A 26,765-nucleotide genomic window follows, 5' to 3' on the forward strand; every position below is an offset into this window, starting at 1 on the left:
AATGTCAGGATTTCCCGGTGTGACGCCGCAAAAAGCGTCCTACAGTTAAAAGCAACCTTCGTTACTAACGCGCCGCCACATCTTATTCATAATGTTAAGAGCTGCGGAGTCCCGAATTACAAAATGTTCACTATTTAGAATTAGAATGTATTTATTTATTTGTTTGTTTATCTATTATATTGATACGACAGCCTATCTTTCCATGTCACAATGCTAAGGCAGATGTCTTACCATAATGTTAAGAAATTGTCTGGTGCCTGACATATTAGAACCCCAAAACTTTATTTTCATGCTTAATACCAAAAAAAAATAAAAAAAATTGGGCATTCAAATGTACTAAGTGTTTTGGCGAAATGGGGGATTTTCAGGGGAGGGACGCTTTTTTCGCCACAACACCAAACCAGGAAGTCGTTCACATTGACGTGATTGATGCCAACAATGTAGATCAAGTAAAAAAAAAACTTTCACAGGCAGCTACATATATACACATAACACTATATATATGTGTGTATATAAGAGAAATAAGGGAAAAACCTCTTAAGCAACTAAAGAATAAGTGTTTTTCATATAAATTTCTAAAAAATTTAATTTTGCAGAATTCTTTAAAGAACATTCAGTGCATGTGCTCTTTTTTTAAATGAAGACAGACCAATGACTCAGTTACTATTGTAAATAATAGCTTCACATTTCACACCAACCGTTGACAACAAGTTGAGTGAGAGTGATCTTAATCTGTGTGTGTGACGTCAGGATTGATTGTGACACAGTGATATGTGCTGTCACAATGCAAAGGTGCAAAAATAGCTCAGTCTATTTTAGGCTTGTGAACAGTTTTTGAACTAGGGTAAAGATAAATCCAGTGGCTTTATCAAGTCAGATGTTTTCGTCAGAATTAGGTTGCTTATCAAAAGACAGTTAGAAATGTCTGATCTATTTTTTTATTTGTGTGGTTTACCATCTGGAAGAATATCATTTTAACATATAATTTAGAACTATTTTGAGATTTTTTGAGTTTATCTCTGGTAGTGAATCACAGAGCACCTGCTCTGTGGTGGAGTTCATTTTTCCCCCATGACAGCTGAGCACTTAGCAGTGACAACTAGGAAAGACTTGCTAGCTTCTGTTGCACAAACTGTGCAACTATAAAGACATCACAATCATTAATACTACAGTGTTGTTCAACTTTCATACAACGGTCCCATTTCAACATAAATTGCAAAAACATGAGAGTATACAAACTACATTCCTTTTATCACAGTACATGCATATCTGAGTGTTGTTCAGATTTGGGCATGTTACAGGTGCAGAAATACGGAAAATAAAGAAAAGTGATTCAGTATAGGCTTTCTGCCTGGCGAGAGAGAAATTATTAGTTCTATTAGCTATTTTCATGCCCATTTAATGAGAGTGGATACCACCTGGTGGTGTGAACGTTGTAAGTGCTAGAAATATTTCACAATGTTTTTTTTTGTTTTTTTTTGAGGAGTCTGACGTGCATTTGGCTAGTTCTAGCTTAAAAAACTACCTACTTGGATAACCTAGTAGGTACTTTGTTTTTCTGTCAAATAGAGGAAAGAGTTATACGGAAGAGGAATAGGGCCACCGAAAAATAAGAAAAAGAAATTAAAGTCAGAATTCTGACTTTTTGACTTTAATCTCAGAATTCTGACTTTAAACTCAGAATTCTGACTTTAATCTCAGAATTCTGACTTTTTGACTTTAATCTCAGAATTCTGACTTTAATCTCAGAATTCTGACTTTAATCTAAGAATTCTGACTTTAATCTCAGAATTCTGACTTTAATCTCAGAATTCTGACTTTAATCTCAGAATTCTGAGTTTAAAGTCAGAATTCTTTTTTTTTTCTTTATTTTTTCGGTGGCCCTAATCCTCTTCTGTAGAGTTCAGAGTACCAATAATTGCGCATGAAAATTAATTGCCTGTAGCCTGTTGTTCAGGATTAGCCTTGGGCAGCTAAAGTTACAAGTCTTCATGTAATTGAAGTGTTTTTTTTATGTATAAAAAGAATTGTCTCTATTGTCATTTAGAAAAACAGTTGCTGGTTGTTCCTTTTGGTATAAATTGTTGGTTGTTGCAATTTAAGTTGCTGTATTTCACTACATATAACCTAAAATGAACATGAAAAGGTAATGCACATCTAACATTTTGATACATTTGTATGAGGATGACTATTTTAATAACAATGCTTTTGTCATTTATTTATTGAATTATGAATCTGATGTTGGAAACACCCCTAACATATCTGGGGAATGATGTTAATGGACCTACAAGTTGCTTATTTTAGGTAAGATGTTTTGTAATTTTATAGGTTTTACCCCAGCAACTACCAGATGCTATACTTATTATTCAGACATTAAACTTGTTGACAATCAAATGGTTTCTTTATTAACTTAATAGTGTCAATACCATAGAGTTAACGGAGATTAAATGGCGTGAGAATGAGCGAAACTCAATAGCACAGAGACATTAAAGATTTTACGAAGGTGTGGAGAGGTGTGTCCCTCCACCAGCACATGATGAAGGTTTGACCTGCTGAGTTGGTCTACTGAATCGTCTGGAGGCTGGACCACCACTAACATATTCAGAGGGGCATAAGGGCATTGCCATTGTAGCTGACGCTAAAGCCCAGTCTGACTCAGGTTAGCTGTCCTTTCCTTGCTGATTAGTTGCCACAGCTGCAGTTCTATTTAAAGCAGTGTCCTTGTTGTCCTGCAGCAATCAGAACAGAGGGGGACGAAGCTTTCCACACAGCACAGACACCAAACTGAGGGGAAGGTTGATCTGCATGAAATTTAAAACGCCACTTACAAAATCGCAAACCTTTTGAAGATGGATAATTGTTTCACAGAAATGTATAAACATGGTGACATACAAATATTGTGACGAAGACAGGTGAGACGTCTGTGGTGACTTCGAGGATATTTGAGGAGCTCAAATGACATTATTTAGCTTCTTCGTGTATGAAGTAACTCTCTAATATTTAGTTTCTGCACGTTATGCAATTTAAAAATATATACATATTTTAGTGTTTATGCACAGACCTTTGAAAGAATCCTTTGAGTTTTCTCGAAGGAATCCAGAGCTATTTTACTTTGCCTCTTTCATTTGCAATGACACAGTGAGTGTCTGGTTACACCTCTGAGAACAGCAGCCCAAGCCTTGACTCTGATTCTCAGGGGTTTCCCAAAGCCCCAACTAATGCCAACTGTTTCCAGAAACAGAATAGCTTTTAATGCTGTTATTATATTTAGTCTTGCAATAGTAAACTCAGCTCAGCAAACTTAAAGATTACTGTGACGCAAAGGTAATGGTAGCACTATGAAAGCTTGAGCAAAATGTTTGTTTAGAAAATTGAATTTTCCGTATTTTCAGGTTGGTTTCTTCAGTGTAGCAACAGTTCTGCATGGATGAGACTAAGTGGTTCTACAGCATGATATTTATTTTCATCCATGTACAATAAGCAGCTACCCACTCCCATTTAGCTGGTTCAATCTATTCAATTCAATTCAGTGCAATTCATTACAGACTCCTACGTAACCTCTGACATCTGAAATATATGAAGCTTTAGTTTCTCAACACACACACACTGTTTCATGTCACTGAGCTCTCTAACGGTCAGTGCATACCAGAATGGCAGCGTTATACAGGTTATTTTTGGTATAACAAAAGCCTAAACAGCTTTTCCAACTGATAAGTAAAGAATTTTGCTGGCAAGGATTCAACAAGCAGACCACAAATATCAGAGTCTGCTTTTAGAATTCAGTCCAAAACAAACGTCTTCAAAAGTGTATAACATATACAGTATTTCACTGTATAGTTCAGCCAGTTTGGTGTTGGTTTCCCTGATCAACGTGTAGACAATAATTTGAAAGTCAGGGGTTTAAAATCACTGTATACTGTCCCTAGCCAAAGTATTTATCCCCCTTGAAATTTGTTCACATCATCTCATAGTAGATTTAAACCCTCCGGTGTATTTCACTAGATTTAAAAGTAATAGATTGAAACAAGGTAACAGAGAATTGTTAATTGGAAACAATATGGCTTGGTTTTGTATTCAGCTCCCTAAATAAAGCACTTGTAGAACCCCTTTAGCTGCAATTACAACTCTGAGTTTTTTGGGGTGTCTGTCTCTCTACCTGCATTGCACATCTGATGACTGTCTTTAATAATTACTTTATTGCTACTCCTCCATAAAGGCCAACTTTGTGGAATGCACAACTAATAGTTTAGTTCTGAAGAGTCACTATGTGTATCTTGGCATCTTCTCTGATTAATCCTCTGCTTCTCTGGGTTGTCGGTTTGGGTAGATGACCAAGTGTTTGTAGGTTTATAATTATGTCATTCTCTTCAATTTTCGGACAAAGGTGCTTGCTTGTTATTCATGACCCAGCTCTGCTTTAGACCTCTTCATAACTTTACTCCTGACATATCTGGTGTGTTGCTTGGTTCTCGTGATGCTATTTGTTCAGTAATGTTAGATAATAAATGTCTGAGTTCTTTCTAGATCCACTGCTCTCTTTTTATACTGCCAAAATTGGATTTTCAAGTTCTGAAAACAACAAAACTCCCTCGAGTACAGTATCCAATATGGCTGCGTAAAAATAAGTAACGTAGTTTAAATCACCATTGGTATAACTATTAAGCCCTTCTGAAAGATTGTAATTCATTAAGCCCGAGAAATATATTGTAAGAGGATTTAAAACAAATAGAAAATCTAAGTGCTTCCTGACTTGCAACCAAAACTCTTGCTACTTGGGTGTGATGTCATTTCCAGCTCAGACTTTGGAGACAATTTGAATGCAGCATTATATGGAACTGGAATTATGCACAAATGGACAACCTCTAACTACCAATTAAGTGATTTCAGAAGGCTAACGATTGCACTAGATTTGATCAGAGTAAAGAAAGCTGATTATAAATGCATGCCACACTTTTCAGAGTTTAGAGGGCAGGGGGGAAGGAAATAGTTTATTCCCTTCCACTTCATTTTGTTCTGTTGGTTAAAATAGCAACAGTCCATTTAGTCCAGATAAGATGCAAGTGACTATTTCTATCAAAATAAACACAAAGAGCAGTTCACTATTTATGCAGCTGTGGCTAATAACCAGGATAGGCCTGTGTGGTGCTGGTGCACATGTGCAGACGTGCAGACTGGGCAACAGCTGAATGTGGGACAGGCCTGCACGCTATCCGGCAGAAAGTAACGGTACTTTTATGGAAACGCCTCACTGACCCCCAGCCAGTAGGGTCTGTTCAGACTGTGGTCACACCTCACCGATAGTCTCGCAGCTCTGACTTCACTGGTTAGAGTTTTTATCTACAAAAAGGATTTTTGAATCAAAACTTGAGGACTAAAACACTATCAGGAGGTAAGACTTTCTTTTTTTGTTATTTAAAAACACAATTGCCCTTCTCTTTTATCTCTTCACATGAAATAACTGTGACTTTATCTTTGGACATAGAATTGTGTTGAATTATCTTTTCTAAACATATCAAAGTGAAAATTAAAACACAATGAGTAGAGGAGTGGCAAAATAATAAAATGTATACACTCAACTTTGTGAGCAGCATTTTATCTGACAGGTTTGTTCATGACTGCCTGGAAATGTTAGCTGTTTCCAGCCTAGTTTTGGTGAATTGAACTTTTTCTTCACATGCACTCACTGCAAGGCCCAAAGAAAGCTCTAAGCTATGGTAGTGATAACACTTGACTCTTTCCGTGTAACATGTGTCAAACTCATTTATTTTCGTCATGAATTCTTGTGCCAGCTGTGTACAAAAATAGGACAGCACCTGCTGAAACTAAAATTTTCCAGTTAGCACAATTTTCTTCAGTTAATGCTGAAGACCTTAAACATTTTACTCAAGTTGTAGATTAGATTTATTGGAAATAAGTACATTTTCTTGTTTAGTTAATAAAATATGTAGACTGATGATAGTTTGGGAGTTGACAGGATATATTATGTAACAATGATTCAGTAAATTTTAGCTCCAGACGACATGTTGCCATGCATGCTTTAGGAAAATGACAGGTGATCTCCCATATTTATCGTTCTGTGCTACTGAACGATAAAACAAAAACATACTTCTTTAGAACAAATCTACAAAATATAAAATTGCATCTTCTTGTGTCTTCCTGGCAGCAGCCAGTCACTGCATGTTGGCATTTTGGATCATTTCGCTCAGCTTGTTTCGTTACATTTAGTGCAAGACCTTCAGTCTCCCCAAATCCAAACCACTGTTTGTTTGTTTGTGTTTTTCAGAAACTGTACAGAGCAGATTAACAAAGATAAATAAATAGAAACATAAACATAAATACACCATGCGGTTCATCCGGTTTGAAAATCAAAGGCTATTGATTAAACCAGAATATATCTGAGCCAATCAGGCTTTTGAAAATGTTATAACAGAAAGATGCTCTTTTTAAACTTTTATTTTAACAACTCATCCTATTCAGAACTATAGAGACTTGAAACATGAATAAGCTTGGTATATGTATTCAGGTTGAGTCACCGTAGTTTCTCCTTTAACTGTGGTGTTTTCGCGTTTGATTGTGTTGATCCTGAACACTCCTTTTTGACCTTAAACTGCTCAAAATACAGCAATTTCTGATTTACAGCAATAAGATCATCAGATCCGAATAGAAGGTGTGTGTGGATGCTGACAAACAGTGACTGTTTTACAGGGGGAAGACTAATAGTCCCCTTTGTTCACCAAGTTGTTGAGCTCTGAGTCTGGCCATTTTGTGGAGGGTCCTTTGGGCGACATGTGGGTGCCAGCTTGATCTTTGTCCAACTGCCTATCACTCATTACAAATAGAAATGATCACATGTTCTGGGTACATAAGTGGGATATAAATAGGAGCAAGCAGGCCTTCACTGCACTCTTTCTCAACAGACTGAGGAGCAGAATGGCTGGCTTCGCCTCAAATCTGCTTTTAAGATTACATCAGAAAAACGCAAACTAACTATTAATGTTGAAAAAAATAAAATGATGAACAAGTTAACTGATGCAACGACAAAGTTGCAGTGATAAAAATGCTAATACCAAAGAATGTAATTAAGACTTTGGCCAAACTTTTATGGAAAAGACACACCACTTCAATTGTTTTCATTACCAGTAGCAGCAACCAACACAAACAGAGTTTGCTTTTTTGTTTGTTTTTTATTGAATGTATTAAATACATAGGACAATTCAAAATGTAAAGCACCTTAGAAAGATAAACAGTTTTAGTTCATATCTAATAATTTTGAATCCAGTTTGGCTCAAATGAATCCAGATCCATCATAATCCAATCATACAGTTACTTTCAGATTTAATTGCTGTATTTGGTCTAATTCAATTTCTGATTTAAATAGTTATTCAATGCCAATCAGTAGAAAGGGATTTATCAAAGCAAAATGGAAGCAGCATGGTCAATAGCTTTGTTCAGATAAAAACAGAGGAACTGAGCCAGGAGTACTTTCTGTGAAAAAAAGAGAAGCTGCTCAGTTATTGACTTTGTCCAATACAGAGCTAGGGATAGAGACAGAACAACTTTTTATTAAAAGAAATAAACAAAGAGCACAATTGTTTATTTCAATAATCTACCTGTACTACTGTGCAATTTAAGTGTTATAAAATGTTTCCATTTATATTGATAATTTGATTATGGCCATCTCTCCCCTTGGTTTGCAGCTACATTTACAACAAATCCTGTTTGTCAACTTGTCATTGTGGCACAAACATGACTGAGGTGGCACAGGTTGCAGCTGTTGACATTCATGATGATAAAAATGATGCAAACGACAACGAGCACAGGACGAGCGCCGAAGAAGACTCGGAGGAGGAAATGAGACAGGAAGAGGACGATGAGACATTTAGCGATGCTGAGGAGAGAAGTGAAAGGACACCACAGAGCAAAGGCAGAGAAACTAACAGAGTGAAAGACAAAACAAGTGAGGAGGCTGAGTCAACACAACTGAATGGAGAGGAAAGCGATGAAAGTGAGAAAAAGGATGCTGTCAATGGTGTTTCGGACAGTAAAGATCAAGTACAGGAAACAGACAACTCACAGAACATGTCTGATCTGGCTTTTAAGAAAGAGGTAAGACACTGGAGCTGGACAAGCAAGATTGTGTCATTATATAAGCTTAAAATCTGACTCACAACATTTTATAATCTCCGTACAAACTGTAGAAGCTGCTGAGGGCCAGAAGGCCAGTGGCCAGGACCTATGTGCCGAAGCTGAACAAAGAAAAAGGAGATGTGACAAACAAGTTTGAGGCCATGCAGAAAGCCAGAGAGGAGCGCAGCCGGCAGAGGAACAGGGAGGAACAGCAGAAGAGGAAGGATCAATATGTCAAGGAGAGGGAGTGGAATCGCAGAAAGCAGCAGGTCAAAGAGAGACAAATGGCACTAACGTCCGACTGTGAGCTGCATGGCATGATGGGGCATGATGGAGGTGACGAAGCTGCCAGTCTGAGTGAGAATCTAGTCTTTAATCCAGAGCGCTGCAGCTCCAGACACACTGCCTTAATACTAATGGTCACATTTAATAACTCATTTCAGTTTTATAATTTTCAGCCTTGATTTGTCTTGGTTTTTATTAAAAGTCATATTAATGTGCATTGAATCATAAACTAAACACTAGTTGTACTGACATGCACTAATCAAATCACTTGACTGCAACAAATTATTATTTTACAAATTAGGTAATTTATTTATCTTAAATTTTGCTCACCTACATAGTGCAAAATCGCAATATTTGTCGTCTTACTTAATTTTTTTTTTATGTTAGATCACATCAGATTATGCAATACTAGAATAACTAGCTGTTCAATAAGTTACACCTAGACAGTATCTAAATATTTAATTCTGGGAAATTTAGATTTTTTTTTAAGTTTGTGCTAAATCTTTAGGAAATCTGCATTTATTTTATTTTTCAAAAAATAAGAAATCTTTAATATTCAACATGCTTAATGAATGAAAAAAAAGAGTCAAATGTCCCTGTTCAGAAATAATTAGTGAGAAATTCACCCAACCCCTACTGAGTTTAATTTAATTTATTTGTTATTTTTGTGTGTTTTCGCAAAGACTCAGAGCTGCTATTTTTTTTTTCTATTTTCTGGTTATCTGCGGCTTGTCAGAGGAATTAACACAGTTTATTTGTTGTTTGTGCACATTATATTTTTCATGCATTTTATAATCAGTAGATGAAAATCAATGGCGTTTAGATACAAATGATCTTAATTACATAGAAAACCTCCCAATTAAAAAAAAAACAGAATAAATAAAAACCTAATTTTGCTCATTAATAAATGAATGGAATTTAAATTTTCAACTCAGTTTTAGTGTGCAAAAATAAAATCAGAGATCCAGAATTTGAGAGTAAACAACTTTTCTTCTAGTCTGCAGGAAATAAAATAAAGGCAGTGATTCAATGTTATGTGAGTGGATTAGTGTTGATAAGCAGACACAACAACCCTCCTGTAAACTGTCGTGCCAGAGCCTGCCAGGGATGGACACCTACGCTCATCCCCTATCTGTGCAGCTACACTGCAGGCCAATCAGAGGCCCACCAGCAGGCCACATGACCCTGATATTAACAGGGATTTGGCCCTAGTTCTTGCTGGGACCAGTATGGCTCCTTAGTGGCAGAGGAGATGATCCCAGCTAAACCTTAACCTCACCACTCTCTCTCTCTCTGTGATGTACTGCAGATAAAAGAACTACTTGCTTCCAGTGATGAGGAAGAGGAGGTAAAAACGAAAAAGGTGGAAAAGTCCTACGTCCCCAAAATCACAGGTAAGACACATAAAGGGACGCAGCTATTAATAGGAATATGGCAGAGAAGGGGATAGGCTGAAGGCTTACGTCTTCCTGTGTGATTTATCCAGGTAGTGTGAAGGGGAAGTTTGCAGAAATGGAGAAACAAAGACAAGAAGAGGAGAGGAAGAGGATGGAGGAGGAGAGGAAGAAGAGAGAGGCCCAGGACAACATGGAGAAAGCCAAAATTAAGAAGGAACTGGCTAAGAAAGCTGCTGAGGTCAGTGATCTCAGGGTTAACTGGTTGCAAAGAGTCTCATATCTTACTGAGAAGCATGGCGGCCTGTGTGAGAGGTTCAGTCCTTCCTATATGGTGACAATGGAGCACTTTCCTCTGTAATGACTGAGATAATCCTCAGCTGCCACTTGGAATAGTTATTTTAAGTGGCTTTTGAGATGAGAACAGTTGGCAGGGGCTGGAAATAGGTCTGAAACCCAACGGTAGCATTGTTGACATGTGAAGACCATGAACCGACAGCGTGTTCAATGTTTCACTAGTTTGGAAAATGATTTGAGGTAAATGATTTAAAGATTACCAATTGTTATGCACAGAAAAAATAACAGAAGGCTTACTGTTAAGTTCTCGGGAAAGGGTTATGTAAGTATTCTTGTGCCAAATAGGTAATCACAGGCTATTACCTGCTATCTCTGTGCCCTAGTTCTGCTTCAGTGCAGTGTGAGTGACATTAACAGAACTGAAATGAATAACAGAAGGAAAACTCAGTCAGGACGCTGTTAATGACAGATAATTGTGATATTAAATTTACTTTATGGATTGCTATATATTACATCTTAAAACTGACTTGAATATTGTCAGCTGACTATTTTACTGCCAAAATTACAATCCTTGTAGGAGATCAACTTTGAAGTCAAAAAAATTTTGTTTTTATCTTGCTTGTTGAGAAAACATCAAATCTACACACAAAACACATTCAACATCATACTCAATAAATTTCCAATTATATTGAAAAATGTTTAAATGAGAAAATATATATTTTTGGTATTGGTATTATTAATGTTTTTTTGTTAGCAGTCATACTAAATACAATCTATCAAGACTCCTCAAACTAGACATTGGAGCAAACAATGTCTAGTAAAATAAAATGTAAACTGGGAAAACATTTATGAATTTGAGTGTATTTGTGAGCTCATCTCCATGCTCCTTGTTTTCCAAGTTTGCCCCCAAAGTACATTGGTTTTTAAGGACTAAAAACATTCAATCTTTCTCTTTAAGCCACAGGGGTAAAGCTACAAGAGATTGTCAAATGTTAAGAAAAGCCATTCACCCTTAAATTTAACATGTTATGAAAATTTACTAGAACAGAATAAAAATGTCTAGTTCAGAGAGCTTTCAGTTTTCTTAAATGAAATCAGTTTTGAGCTATTCCTGTATCAACAAATGAAGTAAAGCTAAATCATATATATTACAAATTAGCTTACAGTGAATGTCACGTAAAAATGTAATATCAGTGTGTATGTTCTGCTTAAAGATTCACAATTCAAGATTTTAAGCACTTGCTTTACAACTTTTACTCACCACTTATTTTCATTCAATTATTTTCTTTGAGGTTAACAAGATTCAATCTAGAAGGAACTAGAAGTGAGCTGCTAGGTGTAGACAGCCCAGGCCTGCCAACTGTTTCCCACACATCCCAGTTTCTAAATTTGCTGTAGACTTCCATCCTGTGACAGATTTAGACTCGGCTATCTTGAACTCACACCCCTCACCCTCATAATGACCCACTGCAAATGGTGACAGTAGACCTGCGGAGTGTCCCACTCTCACACCCAAACCTCACAGTGAATTTTTATGTATTTTACAGGAAGGAGACGACACAATCCTGATACGTGTGGTTCCAGCAAAGCAGTCAAGACCTCCAGGCAAAATCAAGATGAACTTCGAGGACATTGAGAAAAGCCGGGAGGAGGAGCTGAGGAAAAAGGTAGAGGAGGAGAAAAAGAGACGGTATGATGAAAACAGACGCTCCTTCAGGGAAGCCAAGCGGCGCTCTATTGTTCAACAAGAGGTAAAAAAAAACTTCTTAAGCTGCTTTTACAACGTCATTATGGCATAAGGCATAAGAAGACATAAGGGTCTTCTTTATTTGACATAGGATGAAGAAGAAAAACCTTCAGAGAAATCGTCGGTGACTCCTGGAAAGCTGAAGCTGACGTTTGAGGAGCTGGAAAAGGAAAGGCAGGAGCAGCAGAGGAAGCAAGCTGAAGAAGAAGCCAAACAACGTTTGCTGGAGGAAAAGAAGGCTTTTCAGGAGGCAAAACAGGGAATGGTAAACAAAATACATCAAGTGTAATAACAAATGCAACATGGTTTTTTTAACTTAATGTGCATGTTCACATAGCTAAAACCTGAACTTTAGCACCATGTGCAACAATTAAAGTTCTCAAAACAATTAAAATTAAAATTATGATTGTGTTTAATACCTGTTGAGCAAACCTAATAGTTTACATCTAATTAGGAAGAAGATGAGGACATCAGCCAGGAGGATCAGGAGGACAAAGAGGAGATTCGTCCTGGAAAACTGAGGCTGAGCTTCGAGGAGGTGGAGAGACAAAGAGTTGAAGAGGAGCGCAAAAGAGCAGAGAAGGAGACCAAAAGACGCATGGAGGAGGAGAGAAGAGCTTTTGCTGAAGCAAGGAAGAGCATGGTCAATATTGTTTTCATTTTTGATAAAAAAAAATAATTTGTATAAATATGTGCATGGTTTTCAAAGCTGTCTGCAAATCTAAAATTGTTTCTGAGGAAACATCCTCATAATTTGCAGGTTTTGTTGGCTATTATAATAAATTGTGGGTAAAACAGGAAATATTTAACTGAAGCTTAGTTATTATGTCTGAAAGGATTTGTCAAAAATAAAAGGCTGAATTAGTAACACAAAACTAACATCAATGGAATAAATCCACAGAACACCTCCCAAATAGAGGAAATAATACCAGGGAAAAAATCAGAGGAATCATAGAAGAAGTAGATTATTTACAGACATTACCAAGAATCCTTAAACTTACATTGTATTCTTTTCTCAGCTGATAGATGAAGATGATGAAGTGCTGATGGCCTTGCTGAACCTAGAGGGCAGCAAACCTGGGAAAATCTGCGCCAGCTTTGAAGACTTAGAGCGGCAGAGACGTGAGGAGGAGCAGAGGAAAGCAGAGGAGGAGGCCAAGAGGAGGCTGGAGGAGGAGAAGAGGCTCTTTGCTGAGGCTCGCAAGAGCATGGTGAGCCAAGTGACTCAGTGATCAAATTTTACAGCACGTTTGTGTTGGGCTGGTTACTAATATGACTTAGTTCAGTCGTTGTTCAGCCTTTTTATAGTGCTTACACAGTGCCAGTAATAGGTTTACATATCATTGCTATGAAAGTCATAATAATTTGGGCCTTTGAATTATGCTTCTGAGACTGTTTTCTATGCTGATTTTTCTATTAATATCAAGTACAAAATAATACACAGCAGCTCAAATATTTTTAAAAAATGTGTTAATTTATTTTGCTAAACAGGCTTTAGCAGGCTGCAGAGAAATTGAATTTTTTGTCACCCTCAGTACAATTGTGGCATAATCACAACTGTTTCCTATTATGGAGCTGGTTATCAAATAAAGTTCACTTATTTTCAAGGGTCATGACACCTGAAACTTACAAACTAAAGAACACTTTACCAACTGACAGGCATGGTGGTGGTAGCATCATGCTGAGGGTATGCTTTACTGCAAGGCATGATGGCACATTTGAGAAATTGATAAAAAAAATATGCTGTATTATAATTTTGTCCATAATATAAGAAAAACAAGAACAGTGCAAATGCATTACTAAGACATCCAAATGATTAAGACTTTCATAATTGATGTATGTAAACTTTTGGCCTTTATATATATTCTCTATATTATTCTACTGGGCTCAAGTGACATGTCTGTACTGCTGTTACCATCTCCAAATCATCTCTTTAAGAGCCCTATCCTGGATCAGGAAAAATCTGCATATGGAGATGAAACAGTAAGGTTTTTTTTTTTTAGTTTAACCTTTTGAAAAAATACTATAAAGTCAAATTTAAATCTGGATTTTCATGCAGAATAATAACAGGATGCATGCTGACTCTAAATGCATAGTGGGAATGGAGTTACCTTTTTACGTTACGTTATGTTACGTTACGTTATGTTACGTTACGTTATGTTACGTTACCTGATATTCTTTTAGGTGCTGGAAGATGACGAGGTGATGGTGAAGAGTGAGTCTCAGGAGGCTCTGCACCCCAGAAAATTGGAGATCAACTTTGAGGAGCTCCTAAAAGAAAAGGAAGAGGCTGAGAGGAGACGCAAAGCTGAGGAGCGCAAAAAGAAACTGGAGCAGGAAAAGCAGGAATTTGAGCAGCTCAGAAAAGAGATGGGAGAGGTTTGTCTTTAAATTTTAAAGTCTTGTGTAAACCCACATTTGTTTTAGATACCTCTTCACCTAAGGTTTGAATTCATTTGCTAGACTTCATCCAAACAAATGTTTGTGAATATGACACCGATATTCTTTGTTTTAATTTTGGACTGTGGCTCTAAACTTTCATAATGTAACACTTAATTTGTGGTGATATTTTACAGGAAGAAATAAACGAAAGCTCAGACGTCATAAGCACGGAATACGAAGAACTGACAAAACTCAAGAAAACTGGCTCCATTAAGGCCAAAAACCTCAAGTCCAAATTTGAGAAAATCAAGCAGCTGACAGAGGAGGAGATCCAGAAAAAGATCGAGATGGAACGAGAGCGGAGGAAGGCCATTGATGACGAAATTAAACAGAGAGAAGCTGAAAGGGCCCAGGAGGTAAAAGGACTGAAATGTTAAATGAAGAATTTATCTTTTCTCTGCAGAACATAGTTTGCGCTGACTCTTAAAGAACCTTGAAAACCTAAAACAATCCTAGATGTCTTACTGTGAAAATATGAATGAGTCTTCTATTACAAACAAGTTCTTGTGTCAAAAGACAAAAATTGTTAGTTTTCAAAAGCTAATGCATCAAAAAGCAAAATATAGTAGTTGAATTAATTGAAAAATAATTCAAAAACACATACACCTGAAATACTACATACTGTATGTCCACTGTATATAAAAAGAGACACAACCATTTAGGTAATTTAAGATTATTTCTACTTGTGAAATGCCAGAAAAATGCTTTATTCAAATTCAGAGGCTTTCAAACTAAGATTACAACATTTTTAAACAGTTCGGCCATAGAAACGTCCAGCAGTCAGGAGGTCGGTCCTACTTATCTCAGGGATTCACTGGATTTGTTAAGAAACGTGTGTATCAACAAGACCATGGGAAGATGCTGACTGAAGCTGGTAAGATAGTGACTGAAGCTGGTAAGATAGTGTCATCCACAGTGAAAAACATTGATGAACCAACAGGAGCAGAAAAGCCCAGTCTGGCAAGAAGGAAGAGGAAAGAGCATCATATTGAAATATTGGATATTGAAGAAACATGGAGGTTAAGGTGTTTAAGCAAACTGGACTTCCAAATGAACAATGGCCATGTCTTTTAACAATGTGTTTTTAGAAATCTTGTTTGAACTGTACATATGCCCTATGCATTTCAGGACGAGGAAGAAGAAGAAAGAGAGGCAACTTCGGTGAGATCTGACGACCTACCGTTCAAACAGAAGGTGGACATGCGGGCCCGGTTCGAACAAATGGCCAAAGCCAGAGAGGAAGAAGAACGGAGGAGAATAGAGGAGCAGAAGCTGCAGAGGATGCAGTTTGAACAGCAAGAAATTGATGCTGCGCTGCAAAAAGTACCTGACTGTGTCACATACAAATTAGAACTAGGCTCACTTAGGCTTCATTGGAAGCCTGTAAGAGAACTTGACTGTTTTTGTCTGCTTGCAGAAAAAAGAGGATGACGGCGAGGATGAAGGCAGCATCATCAACGGATCTGCAGCCTATGAAGATGAGGAAGATCACGCGAGGTCAGGTGCGCCGTGGTTTAAAAAGCCCCTCAAAAACCAGTCGGTGGTGGATTCTGAGCCAGTTCGGTTCACCGTTAAGATCACTGGAGAGCCAAAGCCAGAGGTCACCTGGTGGTTTGAGGGGGAGATGCTCCAGGACTGTGAAGACTATCAGTATATCGAAAGAGGAGAGACATACTGCCTCTACCTGCCGGAGACCTTCCCGGAGGACGAGGGGGAGTACATGTGCAAGGCTGTGAACAGCAGGGGCACAGCAGCAAGTACCTGCATTCTCACAATAGAAAGTAAGACCACTCTGGTGTGACCGCATGCCTGCATGGTGATCTTTCCCTGGAATTTACCTCACTTTACAAAGTGGATCGCATGCTCCTCTTGTTCAGGAACTCAGGCTGAAAAACAAACTTTCATAACAGTTCTTCTGTTTCTGTCTTGCAGCTTATGACTACTGAAGCCTCTCCCTGTTGTTTTTCAATGTAAAACATCATCCACTGTGGTCAAATGGTAGAGGGACGGACAGTATGCTTGGCATTCCTAAGACAAGGATACACAGCACATGCACGCACATGCACAAGAAATTATGTTGTTTACGTATTGCTCAATGAAAAATGCTGCCCACCCTGCAGGGATTTTGGATTATACCTGTGCCAAAACAGACAGATTCCTGTTTTAACACCAGGGGTCGCATTGTGCTTCAAATATGTTATTGTTGCAAAACCTCAACAATGTTAATCAGTTCAAAATGCTGTTGATCTACATTGTAAATATCACACTTTTATAGTCCATAAACAGCAAACAAGACTAATCGGATCTCACATCGAGAGGCAACACTTATCAAAGTACGACTGCAAAAGTCACATTTTGCAGGAAATAAATTCATGTGTACATCCCAATTTTTATATGCAGAATCTGACAAAAACAATTGATCATTAATTATTTTTCATGAACCATGTTAAAAATGCCAATTTTCTCTAAATTCTTGATTCAGATGTCATTGTTTATTTGTCAAGAACAATCTTTTATTGTTTGATAATTAATGAAAAGTAGGCTAGCCTGATGATTTGTCTTATTATATTATAAATAGAGAACAAGTTTTAATAAAATAAAATAATGCATCTTTTTGATGAACGATTGAAACCATCAATGTGTGCAGTTTCTGTCACTATATGTTTTTATAATGATAATGAATATTGTGAATCATAAATAATAATGGTTTAGTCACTTTAAATCATGACCTCAACTCTTTGCTGAGTATAAGCATTTTTACAGAATCAGTGAACAAATGGTACAAGGACAAAACAATTAGCATTAAAAGTCCTGTTGTTTTTTTCCTCTCTCATCTTTAGCAACATTACTGAAAGGCTTATGCTTTTTCATTGTCACTTTTGGTATTTAGGTGAAAATAATCTCAGGATTCCATTTAGTGATCCACGTTTGGGAACTACAGCCTTAGGTTATATAGCCTATGTATGTTTCTTCCACATTTAAGAATAACAATTCTGCAAAGACAAATATGTCTTTGGTAAATATGATTCTTTACAACAAAGCTTTTTGATTGTTAAATGTTATCCTTTCACATTTTACTTTTATTTTTTTGATATTACTGAACCGGATATCAAAACTACAGGATTTATGGTGACCATGATAGTTTTTCTGAAATACAGCATAATTTAGTGGAACACCAGAGCGACTCTCATCACCATGGTAACACGCGTTGCCGAACAACCAGCTGCGCAGTTTCACTGACCTATAAAACATGTTGATGCCCTCCACCAACCATCAGTCTTCCTGATCTGACAACCAGTGTGTACACGTACAACAATTTTGTTTAATTAAAGCAGCAACCGAGGAGGCACCGCTTCAGTCAACACTTTGCTAACGACAGTATTTCTTCCTGGGAGATCTCGTCGCGTTATTGTTCCATCCACCTAACGGAAGATCTGCGGTGTCGGCGCAGGGCAGAGTAAACTGCCCACTGCTGTTTTTGTTGAATTTCCTGCAGCTGGACACGTTACCAATATCATGGTCCCTTCGGTTGAAGAAATTTCTTCGTCTTTAGTGCGGGAATATCTGAGCAGGAAGGTAAGTCAGCGAAGGCTAGGGGTCAACAGAACTCGGTTTCTGTGAAGACCGTTAGCTAACTAGCTACCTAGCTCGTGTTAGCATCACCCTCTCAGTGGTCAGCATGTTATTTTGGGACATGTTCCATGATATGGTGTTTACGCTGACTTTTTGCTTTATTTTTGTCATTTGCATATATAAAGGGAACAACTGAATCAAGCATAAACCCCCAAAGTGATCGAAAAACTGGAGGTTGGAGCAATATCAGGACTATTATGTGTCTTAATATGCAATTCATTGATAAAGCAATTGGAATATATTAATCGGAGCAGACTTTTACATGTTTTCCGATGATCATTAATCTTTTTTTTTATTAACCAGCGTACTTGCTTTGTCTGATTTGCAACAAACGTAGTCAAAACAGGACATAGGCAAAAGTGATGCATATTATACAAACAGCTGCAGCTCAAATGTTGCTGAAGATTTCATACTTTTTCCATTGCTCTTGAGCCTAAATAAATAAATTTATGAACCATGTAGAGCCATCTTATTCTATGTTCCGTGGAGCAGAACTGGTCACGGTGAGAGAGAATTAAACCTGTATTCTTCTTCCCTCTGGAACAAACTCCCTGATAGAGCTGGGTTGTGCAGAAATCAGACAAATCATAACACAATTCTTACCTGCAAACTTTGATCAAAGAATGTCACTATGCTAACTGTTTGTCCAGTAGGTATCATTGATTGAAGTACGAGTTTTAAGTAAATTAGTATTTGTCATTTAACTTTTTTATACAGTATGTGTCAGAGTGCCAATGATAGTATTTTGAAGTTTTTTCTTTGATTGTTGGTCACACTTATGCATGAATAGAATAGAAATGTCATTTATTGACCTATTGTGGGGAAATCCAAGTGTACCAGCAGCAAGTTAAAGATAAGTGGAAGCAGGCATATTTACATTAATGTAAAATATCTAAAAATCTGAATAACAGACTGTACAGTAAGGGCAAATTTCCAACATAAGAAAAGTAGTACAGTTATTACAATTAGTATATTCAGATTAAAAGGATCATTTGAAGAAAAATACGCATGGATATTTGTGTTTAAAAACAATAGACTGTACAAGCAACAGAATTATGAAAATAACAGCAGGAATGTTATTTGAAATAAGAAAAAACTAAGCAAATAACAGCAGGGATGTTTTGAGTTTTTTGGGAGTATAATGGTTATAATGTCTTCCTTCTAGTCTGCTCCCAGGAGGAATAATCTGTGATATTGCTGCTCCTTGGTGTTGTTGACAGAGTTCTTCTGTCTCCCACCTCCTGCACTGGGGGCGTCCAAAGACAGAGCTGGCCTTCTCGAGGAGCTTTTCTAACTGTTGCTGTATATAAACAAAATTGCCTTCCCACCATCCATTCATGCATTCTGTGGTGTTTTTTGCACAGGGCCTGAAAAGGACCATTGCTTGTATGGATGAGGAACATCCACGCACGCCTGCCAGTATCAATAACCGATCACTGCTGAAGCAGATGCTTAACATTGAAGATCTCTACAGACAAAATAAGGTCAATTCATCATATTAAATGCCACACCTTTATATACATATCTGCCTAAATAGTCTGCAACTGACTTTCTTAAAATTGCAGACTCAGAAATCGCCTGTGAAAACATTGTTGGAAATCATCGTGAAGCATCACATTGAACGGTTACACCATGAAAATATCACCACAGGAGACTCTCAACAGGTGGTCCCAAATACAGGCTCAACATCTGATTACTGTGCAGGATCGCCATCAATGATAAATGAAACAAAAGCAGATGAAATTACACCAGCGATTTGTTCTAGCAAACACAGTGAACTGAGGTATTTAACAGCTACAAACTTGCATTATTTTATTCCATTGAAGCTATTGTATTTTACTTGCATGACATTTTTTTTTTTACAGTTCTGAAGTGAAAGAAATATGCAGCATTCCGGTGACAGACTTAACAATGATTTCAAAGAAAGATGGACCCACTTCCTTGAATCCAAATGATTTCTTAATTGACAACACAGATTACCAAGAAAGCCAGCAACCAATGCCTTCGAAAAAGGAGAACTACACCCAAAAAGAGAAAGAAAGTAAATGTTTGATTGCTGGGGTCACCTCAAAAACCAAAACTAGCCGCATCAGGCGAGGTATGGTGGCCGGACCAGTAGCTCAGGTAATTACCTTAGAAACCTGTAGATGGTATAGTTCTGATATTTTTCCTCCATAATTAAATTATGTTTTCATTTCAGGAATCTAACAGAAAAAGGCATAGTCAAAGGGTCGAAGTTTCTCAACCATTGTTCATCAGGGATCAGGAAAGCAGGGAGACTCAGGATGGACTTGAGATGACTGCCAAAAACACATCCAGCTGCGAAGAACAAAATCTAGAGTCTATTGATTTAAAAGAAGAAAACCAGGAAGAAAAGGACTTCAGAAGTAAAGGACAAAGAACAGTAAACACAATAAAGTAAATACTCATTTGTTAGTAGTTGCATCGTATGTTTTCATAGTAGTGAAAGTGTATTCAGAAGGTTATCAGAGGTTTTTTATATCTTGTTGTTTCTTGAAGAGTACAGATGAAACCAGATGCCCATGAGCTGAACCTGGCTGAGATGGTTTTAGGTAAGCATGAAAGAAAGAAATGTCATAGATGTGTTTAACAACTTGATTTGCCAAATGGATGTGTTTTATTACATTTTCAGATGACATTGATGACTCTGGTGGTCTGCCTGAAGTGTCTCTTCGTAGCGCTGTTTCAAAGTTTAAATTTCCAGGCCGTCCAATGGACCATCGCAACACCATGGTGTGTTTCTGACAGCACCGATACAGAGACCAGCCAGAGACTGTTTCTGTTTGATTTGAGCTTGTTTGTTTAATAGTTGCTTTTCTTTTAGGAATTGAAAACAATTCTTCTGGGTTCCAGCTTAAGTTGTTTTAGCACTGAGTGGAAGAATCAGGGTTTTACCTTTTCTGACACACATGACCTCGGATACGGGATTGTGCAGAGAAAGGTGAATTTGATCATACTTTAAAATAAATTCAAGTACATATTTATTCTCATGTCTGAAATCACTCTTAATGCTTAATAAGTTTATTATTTATTTCTTTTTTTTCAGGGTGGTCCTTGTGGAGTCCTGGCATCAATTCAAGCATTTTTTCTGAAGAAGCTTCTGTTTGAAAACACTGATGGCGGAGATGTTATCCTTCAGTAAGTGAGCTTTCACATCAAAGCTTTGCCTTTCTGGGTTTTAATCTAACATTTTCACATGTTGGCACTACATAACCACAAACTATAATGTGTTTTATTGTGATTTTATGTGATGTAGTTTTTCTAAGTATACCATTGTCAGTCTGGCTGTTTGGTCTTTTTGTTGCGTCAACTTTTTTTCCCATGACAGCTTCACTTTCCCTCCTGAAGAAAGTCATCGACACATTATAATTCTGCTGTCAGCATGTTTCATTTGTAAGATAATTGAAAGATGGTTTATTAAAAGGTTTTATATGGTAGTTAAAATTTTGATCCCAATCTAAAACTGCACACAAATTACTTGCATTCTCTTTTCTGCCATGTATTATTTTCTCTCCACCTAAGAATTATTCACAACTTAGTTTTTGTTTGATATATATAGTCTGTATCATCCGGATTGGAACTGCAGACAAAGTGGTTAAGACTGACGTTTCATTTTGTTTTCAGACGACTAAGACCTTCCAGCAGCACCAGAAGACACTGTCTTGTTTTGGCTCTGGCTGAAGTTTTGTGGAGAGCCGGGGAGGAAAAACAAGCTGTAGTTGCAATGTAAGACAACGCCTGTTAATTGGTTAAAATACCTGCCTCTCACGCTGACATTTGTAGGTGTGATAACAGTCTCGAAAGTCGATCCTTAAAGAGGTAAAAAAATTGCTGTAATGACCTCTGCGTCAGAACGGGTTTGTGGAAGAATTTTCTTATTCTTTGCTCATCTTTCCTCTTGTTTTGTAGTGGTGAATGAATTAAACTATGAATTAATAATCTTTTTCATTCTGCTGTCTAGTAATGATTTCATTTTGCCATATGTTACTGTTTAACATAATATCTGCTGCAACCTGAGCTTACTTATTTAGGTCACTAAAGGGTTTTAGCTAACACAGAGAACCACACCATTGTCTTTTCATATTTATGTCAAGTTGTGAGAATATGTTATCTAAGGTCAGATCAGTTCAGTATGTCTGATTCAGATGAGTAGTCTCTTGACAAACTGGGTTCACATCTCCACCACCTGTCAAACCTATTTATCTGAGAACTCCCCTATGGAACTGCTTGACCAGATGTACCACTATTTTAAAGTGTTTATATTTTTTTTGCATTCTTTCATCTTTTTTTTTTAATAACAGAAATTCAGGAAGAAGCCATTTCACCACATTTGGACACTACAGATCTGAGGAATTGTTTGAAAAGGTACAAAGGTTCTTCTGTCTGTACAATAGGACAGTTTCCATCAGAGATTTACATACTGGACACTCATCATATAATTTAATGTTCTCTTAATTTTGGCCTTTTTAAGATGTTTCGGGGTTAGGACAAACACATTTTCAGATTTTTATAAACGTGTCCAACTTTTAATTAATCTTTTCTTAGACTAGTTTTGCTGCCCACCTAGAAAGCGCTCGCCACATAGACAAGCTAAGTGTCTTCAGGAGAAAAGGCCGATTGTCAGACAAAGCAAAGATTGATAGGCTTTCAGTTCAAAGAACAATGTGAAGCATAGTGGTGGTGGCATAATTTTTTTCAGACTGCGTTGCTGTTAGTGATACTTGTGCATCGCACAAAGTAAATTGATTAATTATTCAGTTTCCCCCTAAATCAACAACTGACTAGTTAAAACTTGGAGAAAATCAGGTTCCAACCGGACCATTATCCGAAACCCAAACTGAAGCGAAGTTAAGCTACACTTTGGATATGGTCTAGACCTCAACATTATTCAAAGCTTGATGGTATATGCTTAAAACTAGAGTCCATGACACAAAACCATCAGTCCATCCATTATCTGAATATAGTTGATGGCTACAAAACGTCTGGAACAAAGGGCGTCTAGATTGGTGTACTGTATATACATTTAAGCTTGTGTAGATTATCCACAACAAATTCCAACTTGTAAATATAATTTTCATTTGTAAAAAATATTCAAGTTGTATCATTAAAGGCCCAAAATTTCATGCTAAGTTATTATATTTTTCTGTATTTTTGTTGTCTTTCGTTAAGCTTTTATTTTCAAGTTTATGTGTTTCTGAACACCTTTTGATCCAGATGACGTGTTTCTCTGTGGATAACATCAAAGATCTGCAGGTCATTCTAGAGCAGCATATTGAGCAGGTGAAGAACTCGCCACTTTTCTCAGTTTTTCCCGTCTTGCCTGCCAGATATTCTGTTTTGATGTTTTTGTTCTTTGTATTTTATTCCCCAGTATGAAATGGGGATGTTCGGATGCGTCCTGCTGGTCATCTCAGCTGTTCTTTCTCGATCCATTGAAAAGTAGATGCAAACCCTTTGTGTCTCTTCAAAACAAGACATTCTGAAGAACTTGCTTTGAACTGGATTGTATTGTTAATTAATTTATTTTTTTATCTTCTCAGAGTGAGAGAGGATATGGATCTGCATACAACCCCACTGATAGGAGCTCATGGCTACTGCACTCAGGTTTGAACAATCTATTTAAGTTGGATAACATCAAGCCAAATTTACAGCGTTTCTACAAACTCTGGCTTTGAGTATTTTCCAGGTCTGGTTCAGTACAAAATAGAAGAAAACGAGAGACAAAAAAAATATTTCTAACAATCCCATCTAAATGTTGTGGTTCCTTGTATATTTCCTCCTTTCCTGACCTCCAATCTTTTTTCCTACCTCTTCCTTCTGTCCATCCTTCATCCATGCTTGTCTTTTTTTTCCCCTACCTTCAGGAGTTGGTGAATCTGTTGCTCTGTGGCAGAGCTGTTTCTAACGTCTTTGACAATGATATAGAGCTGGACTCAGGAAATGGCAACATGACTTTGCTTAAGGGAATTAAGGACCAATGCCAAGTCGGCCTGCTGTCCTTGTTTGAACATTATAATATCTGTAAGGTGAGTTGTATTGAATTCTTCACGGTGCTGGTAGACACATCTGGGATACTTGCAAGTACAGAATATCACAGTGCAGCTGATTTTTTTGTCTAGTATAAATCAAGTTGTTCTGTCATCAGCGGAGTCTTACTGCACACAGAAGCGATTTTACAATTGTGTTAGGTGAGCGTTTATACGCCAAAACATTAAATATTCATATTGTCTGCCTTAGGTGGGGGCTTACCTGAAGTCTCCTTCTTACCCCATCTGGGTGGTGTGCAGTGAAAGTCACTTCAGTGTGCTGTTTGGCCTGCAGAGGGAGCTATTGACAAATCAAGATGAAGACCTGGAGTTTGATCTGTATTATTATGATGGATTGGCCAATCAGCAGGAGGAAATCCGCCTCACTGTTTGTATGTTTGTATTGTAGTTCTCTAGATCTAATCATCTTTGTTTTTAAATGCAGCCACATGCTTCAAATATGTTCTTAGTTTTTTATAGATTGTTTCTCCTGATTCCCCGACAACAGGAAATACTTATTGATTAGTGCGTTTTCCCTTTCGATACTACTAATTCTAATTACAGTACATTAGACAGTGACTGATTTAGACCTAGATTATGCATGAACAGCTGTTGCAATGTTTTACCTCACTAACAGTTTTCATCTATTTGGACCTTTCTTTTAATGAAAGTTTACTTTTTAGTTTACCTTTTTTGAACCAAACTAAAAATGTGAATTGTTTGTTCAGCTCTCGGCAAATTGGCACAGAAACACCACCAAGTTGATGCTGATCTAATTCCTCCACTTGAGCTCTGCATCAGGACACGGTAGGACCTTGTTTTGCCCATTTTTTCCCCTTTTTCTTAATGTGCACAATAACTGATAAATTTGGTTAAATAAAAATTCTACATCATTTTGTGCTTACCTGGATTTGTTCTTCGTGCCCTAAAAAGTTTGGTTTTGTTTTCATGCAGGTGGAAAGATGCATCAGTCAACTGGAATGAGACCGAACCAATTCTCTGAGTAATCATGCTGTTTAAAATGTTCAAATAATGGCTGTGTTCAAATGTAACCATTTTGATGTTATTTTGACTGTAAAATTATCTTTTTCTTCCCTACAAAACATGCTAAAGAGAAGAATATAATGAACGAAAAACAAGTCACAGCATAAATTCAGTGTCTGGGTTAAAAGTTTAAATTCTAATTTAAAAATGTGAATGTAAAACTTAAATCAATACAATTACAAAACATGGTTAAAATAGTCAATATTAAAAAACAATTTCCTGCATTGTACTTGTTGCCCTAACCATTTTTTCCTTAAGAAAAGCTATATTTCATTTTAATCACATTTATTATTAAATGAGATCGTTTTTATTTACAAGGAGTCTTGAATATTTCATGAAAAAACAAACTGTAAATGTAAACTTTCTGTGGCCTTTTACTATTTAGCAATACTTTTAAAATGCTTTGCACCACAATTTTATGTATATAAACTTTATTTTTGGTGGATAATAAAACAAGAATTTTCTACAAACATTGATGTCTCCTTTGTTTAATTAGCAAATGTATTTCTTATTTTGCTCTTACGGAGGTTTTTACATTTTTTCCCAAAATTAATCATACCCACTCACCAGATTTAGATTTAAAGTAACAGAGTGGATATGTTTGCAAGAGGTTGTCTAAAATTGATTTATTGGATTGTGAGATTGTGGGAATATTTAAGCCTCTGCACCCTTCCAAATATTCCATGTTTTTCTAAAGCATCTTATTTGCACAGATTAATTGTGAACAGATGTTTTCTTTGAGTAAACAGATGAAAATGTCTAAATGTCACAAAGTTACAGTGGTATTCATATAAAGTATTAAAAAAAACAAAAGTGACCCTACACTGGAAACTCAGAGAATGTGGTAGTCACAAGTGATAACTTCTCTTGCAAGATTAATGTTATGAAAGGTTTAAAAAATAAAAAAACTAAAGCAAAAATCAATAAAAACGGCATCTATAAGAATGTGGGCAATGCTGGTTGTAAAATCTTGAAGATCCTTGCATAGTGCTGGATTCTGAGAGTCTTGACTAAAAAGCGTTCATGTCCTTTGCAAATCTCATTGAGGCAAAAAAAGTGAAGTGGCTCAATTTGATTAAATTTTCAAAGTTTGAGACTGATGAGACGGAGGCCTTTCAACCTTAAAGAATATCAGTGGAAAGTCATTAGCTCGTATGTACAGTAGTAGTGTTTGGTTGCTATAGTACACAATAGGCTTTTCCTTGTATTAGTGAGAGGGGTATAAATAAATTTGGACATTTTGTTTTTTTTAGTCGCATGTAAATGGAAACTTTATTTATTTTTACCCACAATAACTTGAACATCGTCTTTTTGTTTTTGCGTGCATCAGATCCAATCAGCAAACAACGTCCTTGCTTTTACCCGTTACTAGACTGAAAATCTGATGGAAAAATAGTCATTTTTTCTCAGTTGATTAATTAGTGTATTTAAATTAATGTATCTAATTTTATCACTGGAATCAAAATGTGAATAATTACTTAATGAGCACATTCGGTCTAAAGGATCCCAGTGATCATCTGGTTTCACAGTTCAGCTCAAACTAACATTTACATTAAGACATGTTACTAACCTTGACATTTAAATAAGAAATAATCCAAAATATCACTGTCTGTAATAAAACATATTTATTGTCTTAAGATTTTTTTTTTGTTTGTTCATTTTAATCATGAGCTTCAAGCTTTTTCTTTCAGTACAATAAACTGAGATCACGTGATTTCAACAGGTTGGGATAACAAGGATCGAAGAGAA

General features: G+C 36.8%; 2 protein-coding genes across 4 annotated transcripts; both read left to right on the forward strand.

Moving 5' to 3' along the window:
* The first annotated feature begins 5,248 nt into the window (after positions 1 to 5,248).
* Positions 5,249 to 16,846, forward strand: nexn (nexilin F-actin binding protein). Of its 3 annotated transcripts, XM_023339937.1 has the most exons (15): positions 5,250 to 5,389; positions 7,698 to 8,106; positions 8,199 to 8,396; positions 9,722 to 9,806; positions 9,899 to 10,047; positions 11,651 to 11,854; positions 11,942 to 12,115; positions 12,305 to 12,493; positions 12,870 to 13,061; positions 13,789 to 13,833; positions 14,035 to 14,229; positions 14,427 to 14,648; positions 15,421 to 15,615; positions 15,710 to 16,073; positions 16,225 to 16,846. In XM_023339937.1, the coding sequence occupies exons 2-15, from the start codon at positions 7,747 to 7,749 to the stop codon at positions 16,236 to 16,238; spliced, it is 2,586 nt and encodes an 861-aa protein (XP_023195705.1). In that variant the 5' UTR covers positions 5,250 to 5,389; positions 7,698 to 7,746; the 3' UTR covers positions 16,239 to 16,846. The 3 variants fall into 3 exon arrangements, with proteins under 3 accessions (XP_023195704.1, XP_023195705.1, XP_023195706.1); XM_023339936.1 differs by lacking the exon at positions 16,225 to 16,846 and having other exon boundaries at positions 5,249 to 5,389; positions 15,710 to 16,213; XM_023339938.1 differs by lacking the exons at positions 13,789 to 13,833; positions 16,225 to 16,846 and having other exon boundaries at positions 15,710 to 16,212.
* A 496-nt stretch (positions 16,847 to 17,342) lies between these two features.
* mindy4 (MINDY lysine 48 deubiquitinase 4) lies at positions 17,343 to 25,468 on the forward strand. Its single transcript, XM_014469329.2, has 18 exons — positions 17,343 to 17,868; positions 19,290 to 19,409; positions 19,491 to 19,708; positions 19,791 to 20,049; positions 20,126 to 20,343; positions 20,446 to 20,498; positions 20,579 to 20,679; positions 20,771 to 20,887; positions 20,993 to 21,084; positions 21,571 to 21,672; positions 22,248 to 22,311; positions 23,161 to 23,226; positions 23,318 to 23,385; positions 23,487 to 23,550; positions 23,811 to 23,972; positions 24,184 to 24,364; positions 24,701 to 24,779; positions 24,927 to 25,468. Exons 1-18 carry the CDS (start codon positions 17,809 to 17,811, stop codon positions 24,973 to 24,975), a joined length of 2,073 nt encoding a protein of 690 aa, XP_014324815.1. The 5' UTR covers positions 17,343 to 17,808; the 3' UTR covers positions 24,976 to 25,468.
* Positions 25,469 to 26,765: the final 1,297 nt, after the last annotated feature.

The sequence above is a fragment of the Xiphophorus maculatus genome, chromosome 9, assembly GCF_002775205.1.
Source record: "Xiphophorus maculatus strain JP 163 A chromosome 9, X_maculatus-5.0-male, whole genome shotgun sequence".
Taxonomy (NCBI): domain Eukaryota; kingdom Metazoa; phylum Chordata; class Actinopteri; order Cyprinodontiformes; family Poeciliidae; genus Xiphophorus; species Xiphophorus maculatus.

Coding starts and splice junctions, on each gene's coding strand:
- nexn (XM_023339936.1), top strand. CDS start 7,747: ATGACTGAGGTGGCACAGGTTGCAGCTGTTGACATTCATGATGATAAA. Junction 12,494..12,869: donor CTGAAGCAAGGAAGAGCATG/GTCAATATTGTT, acceptor TTCTTTTCTCAG/CTGATAGATGAAGATGATGA. Junction 13,062..13,788: donor CTGAGGCTCGCAAGAGCATG/GTGAGCCAAGTG, acceptor CATCTCTTTAAG/AGCCCTATCCTGGATCAGGA.
- mindy4 (XM_014469329.2), top strand. CDS start 17,809: ATGGTCCCTTCGGTTGAAGAAATTTCTTCGTCTTTAGTGCGGGAATAT. Junction 20,050..20,125: donor TGGCCGGACCAGTAGCTCAG/GTAATTACCTTA, acceptor TTTTCATTTCAG/GAATCTAACAGAAAAAGGCA. Junction 23,551..23,810: donor CTCATGGCTACTGCACTCAG/GTTTGAACAATC, acceptor CCCTACCTTCAG/GAGTTGGTGAATCTGTTGCT.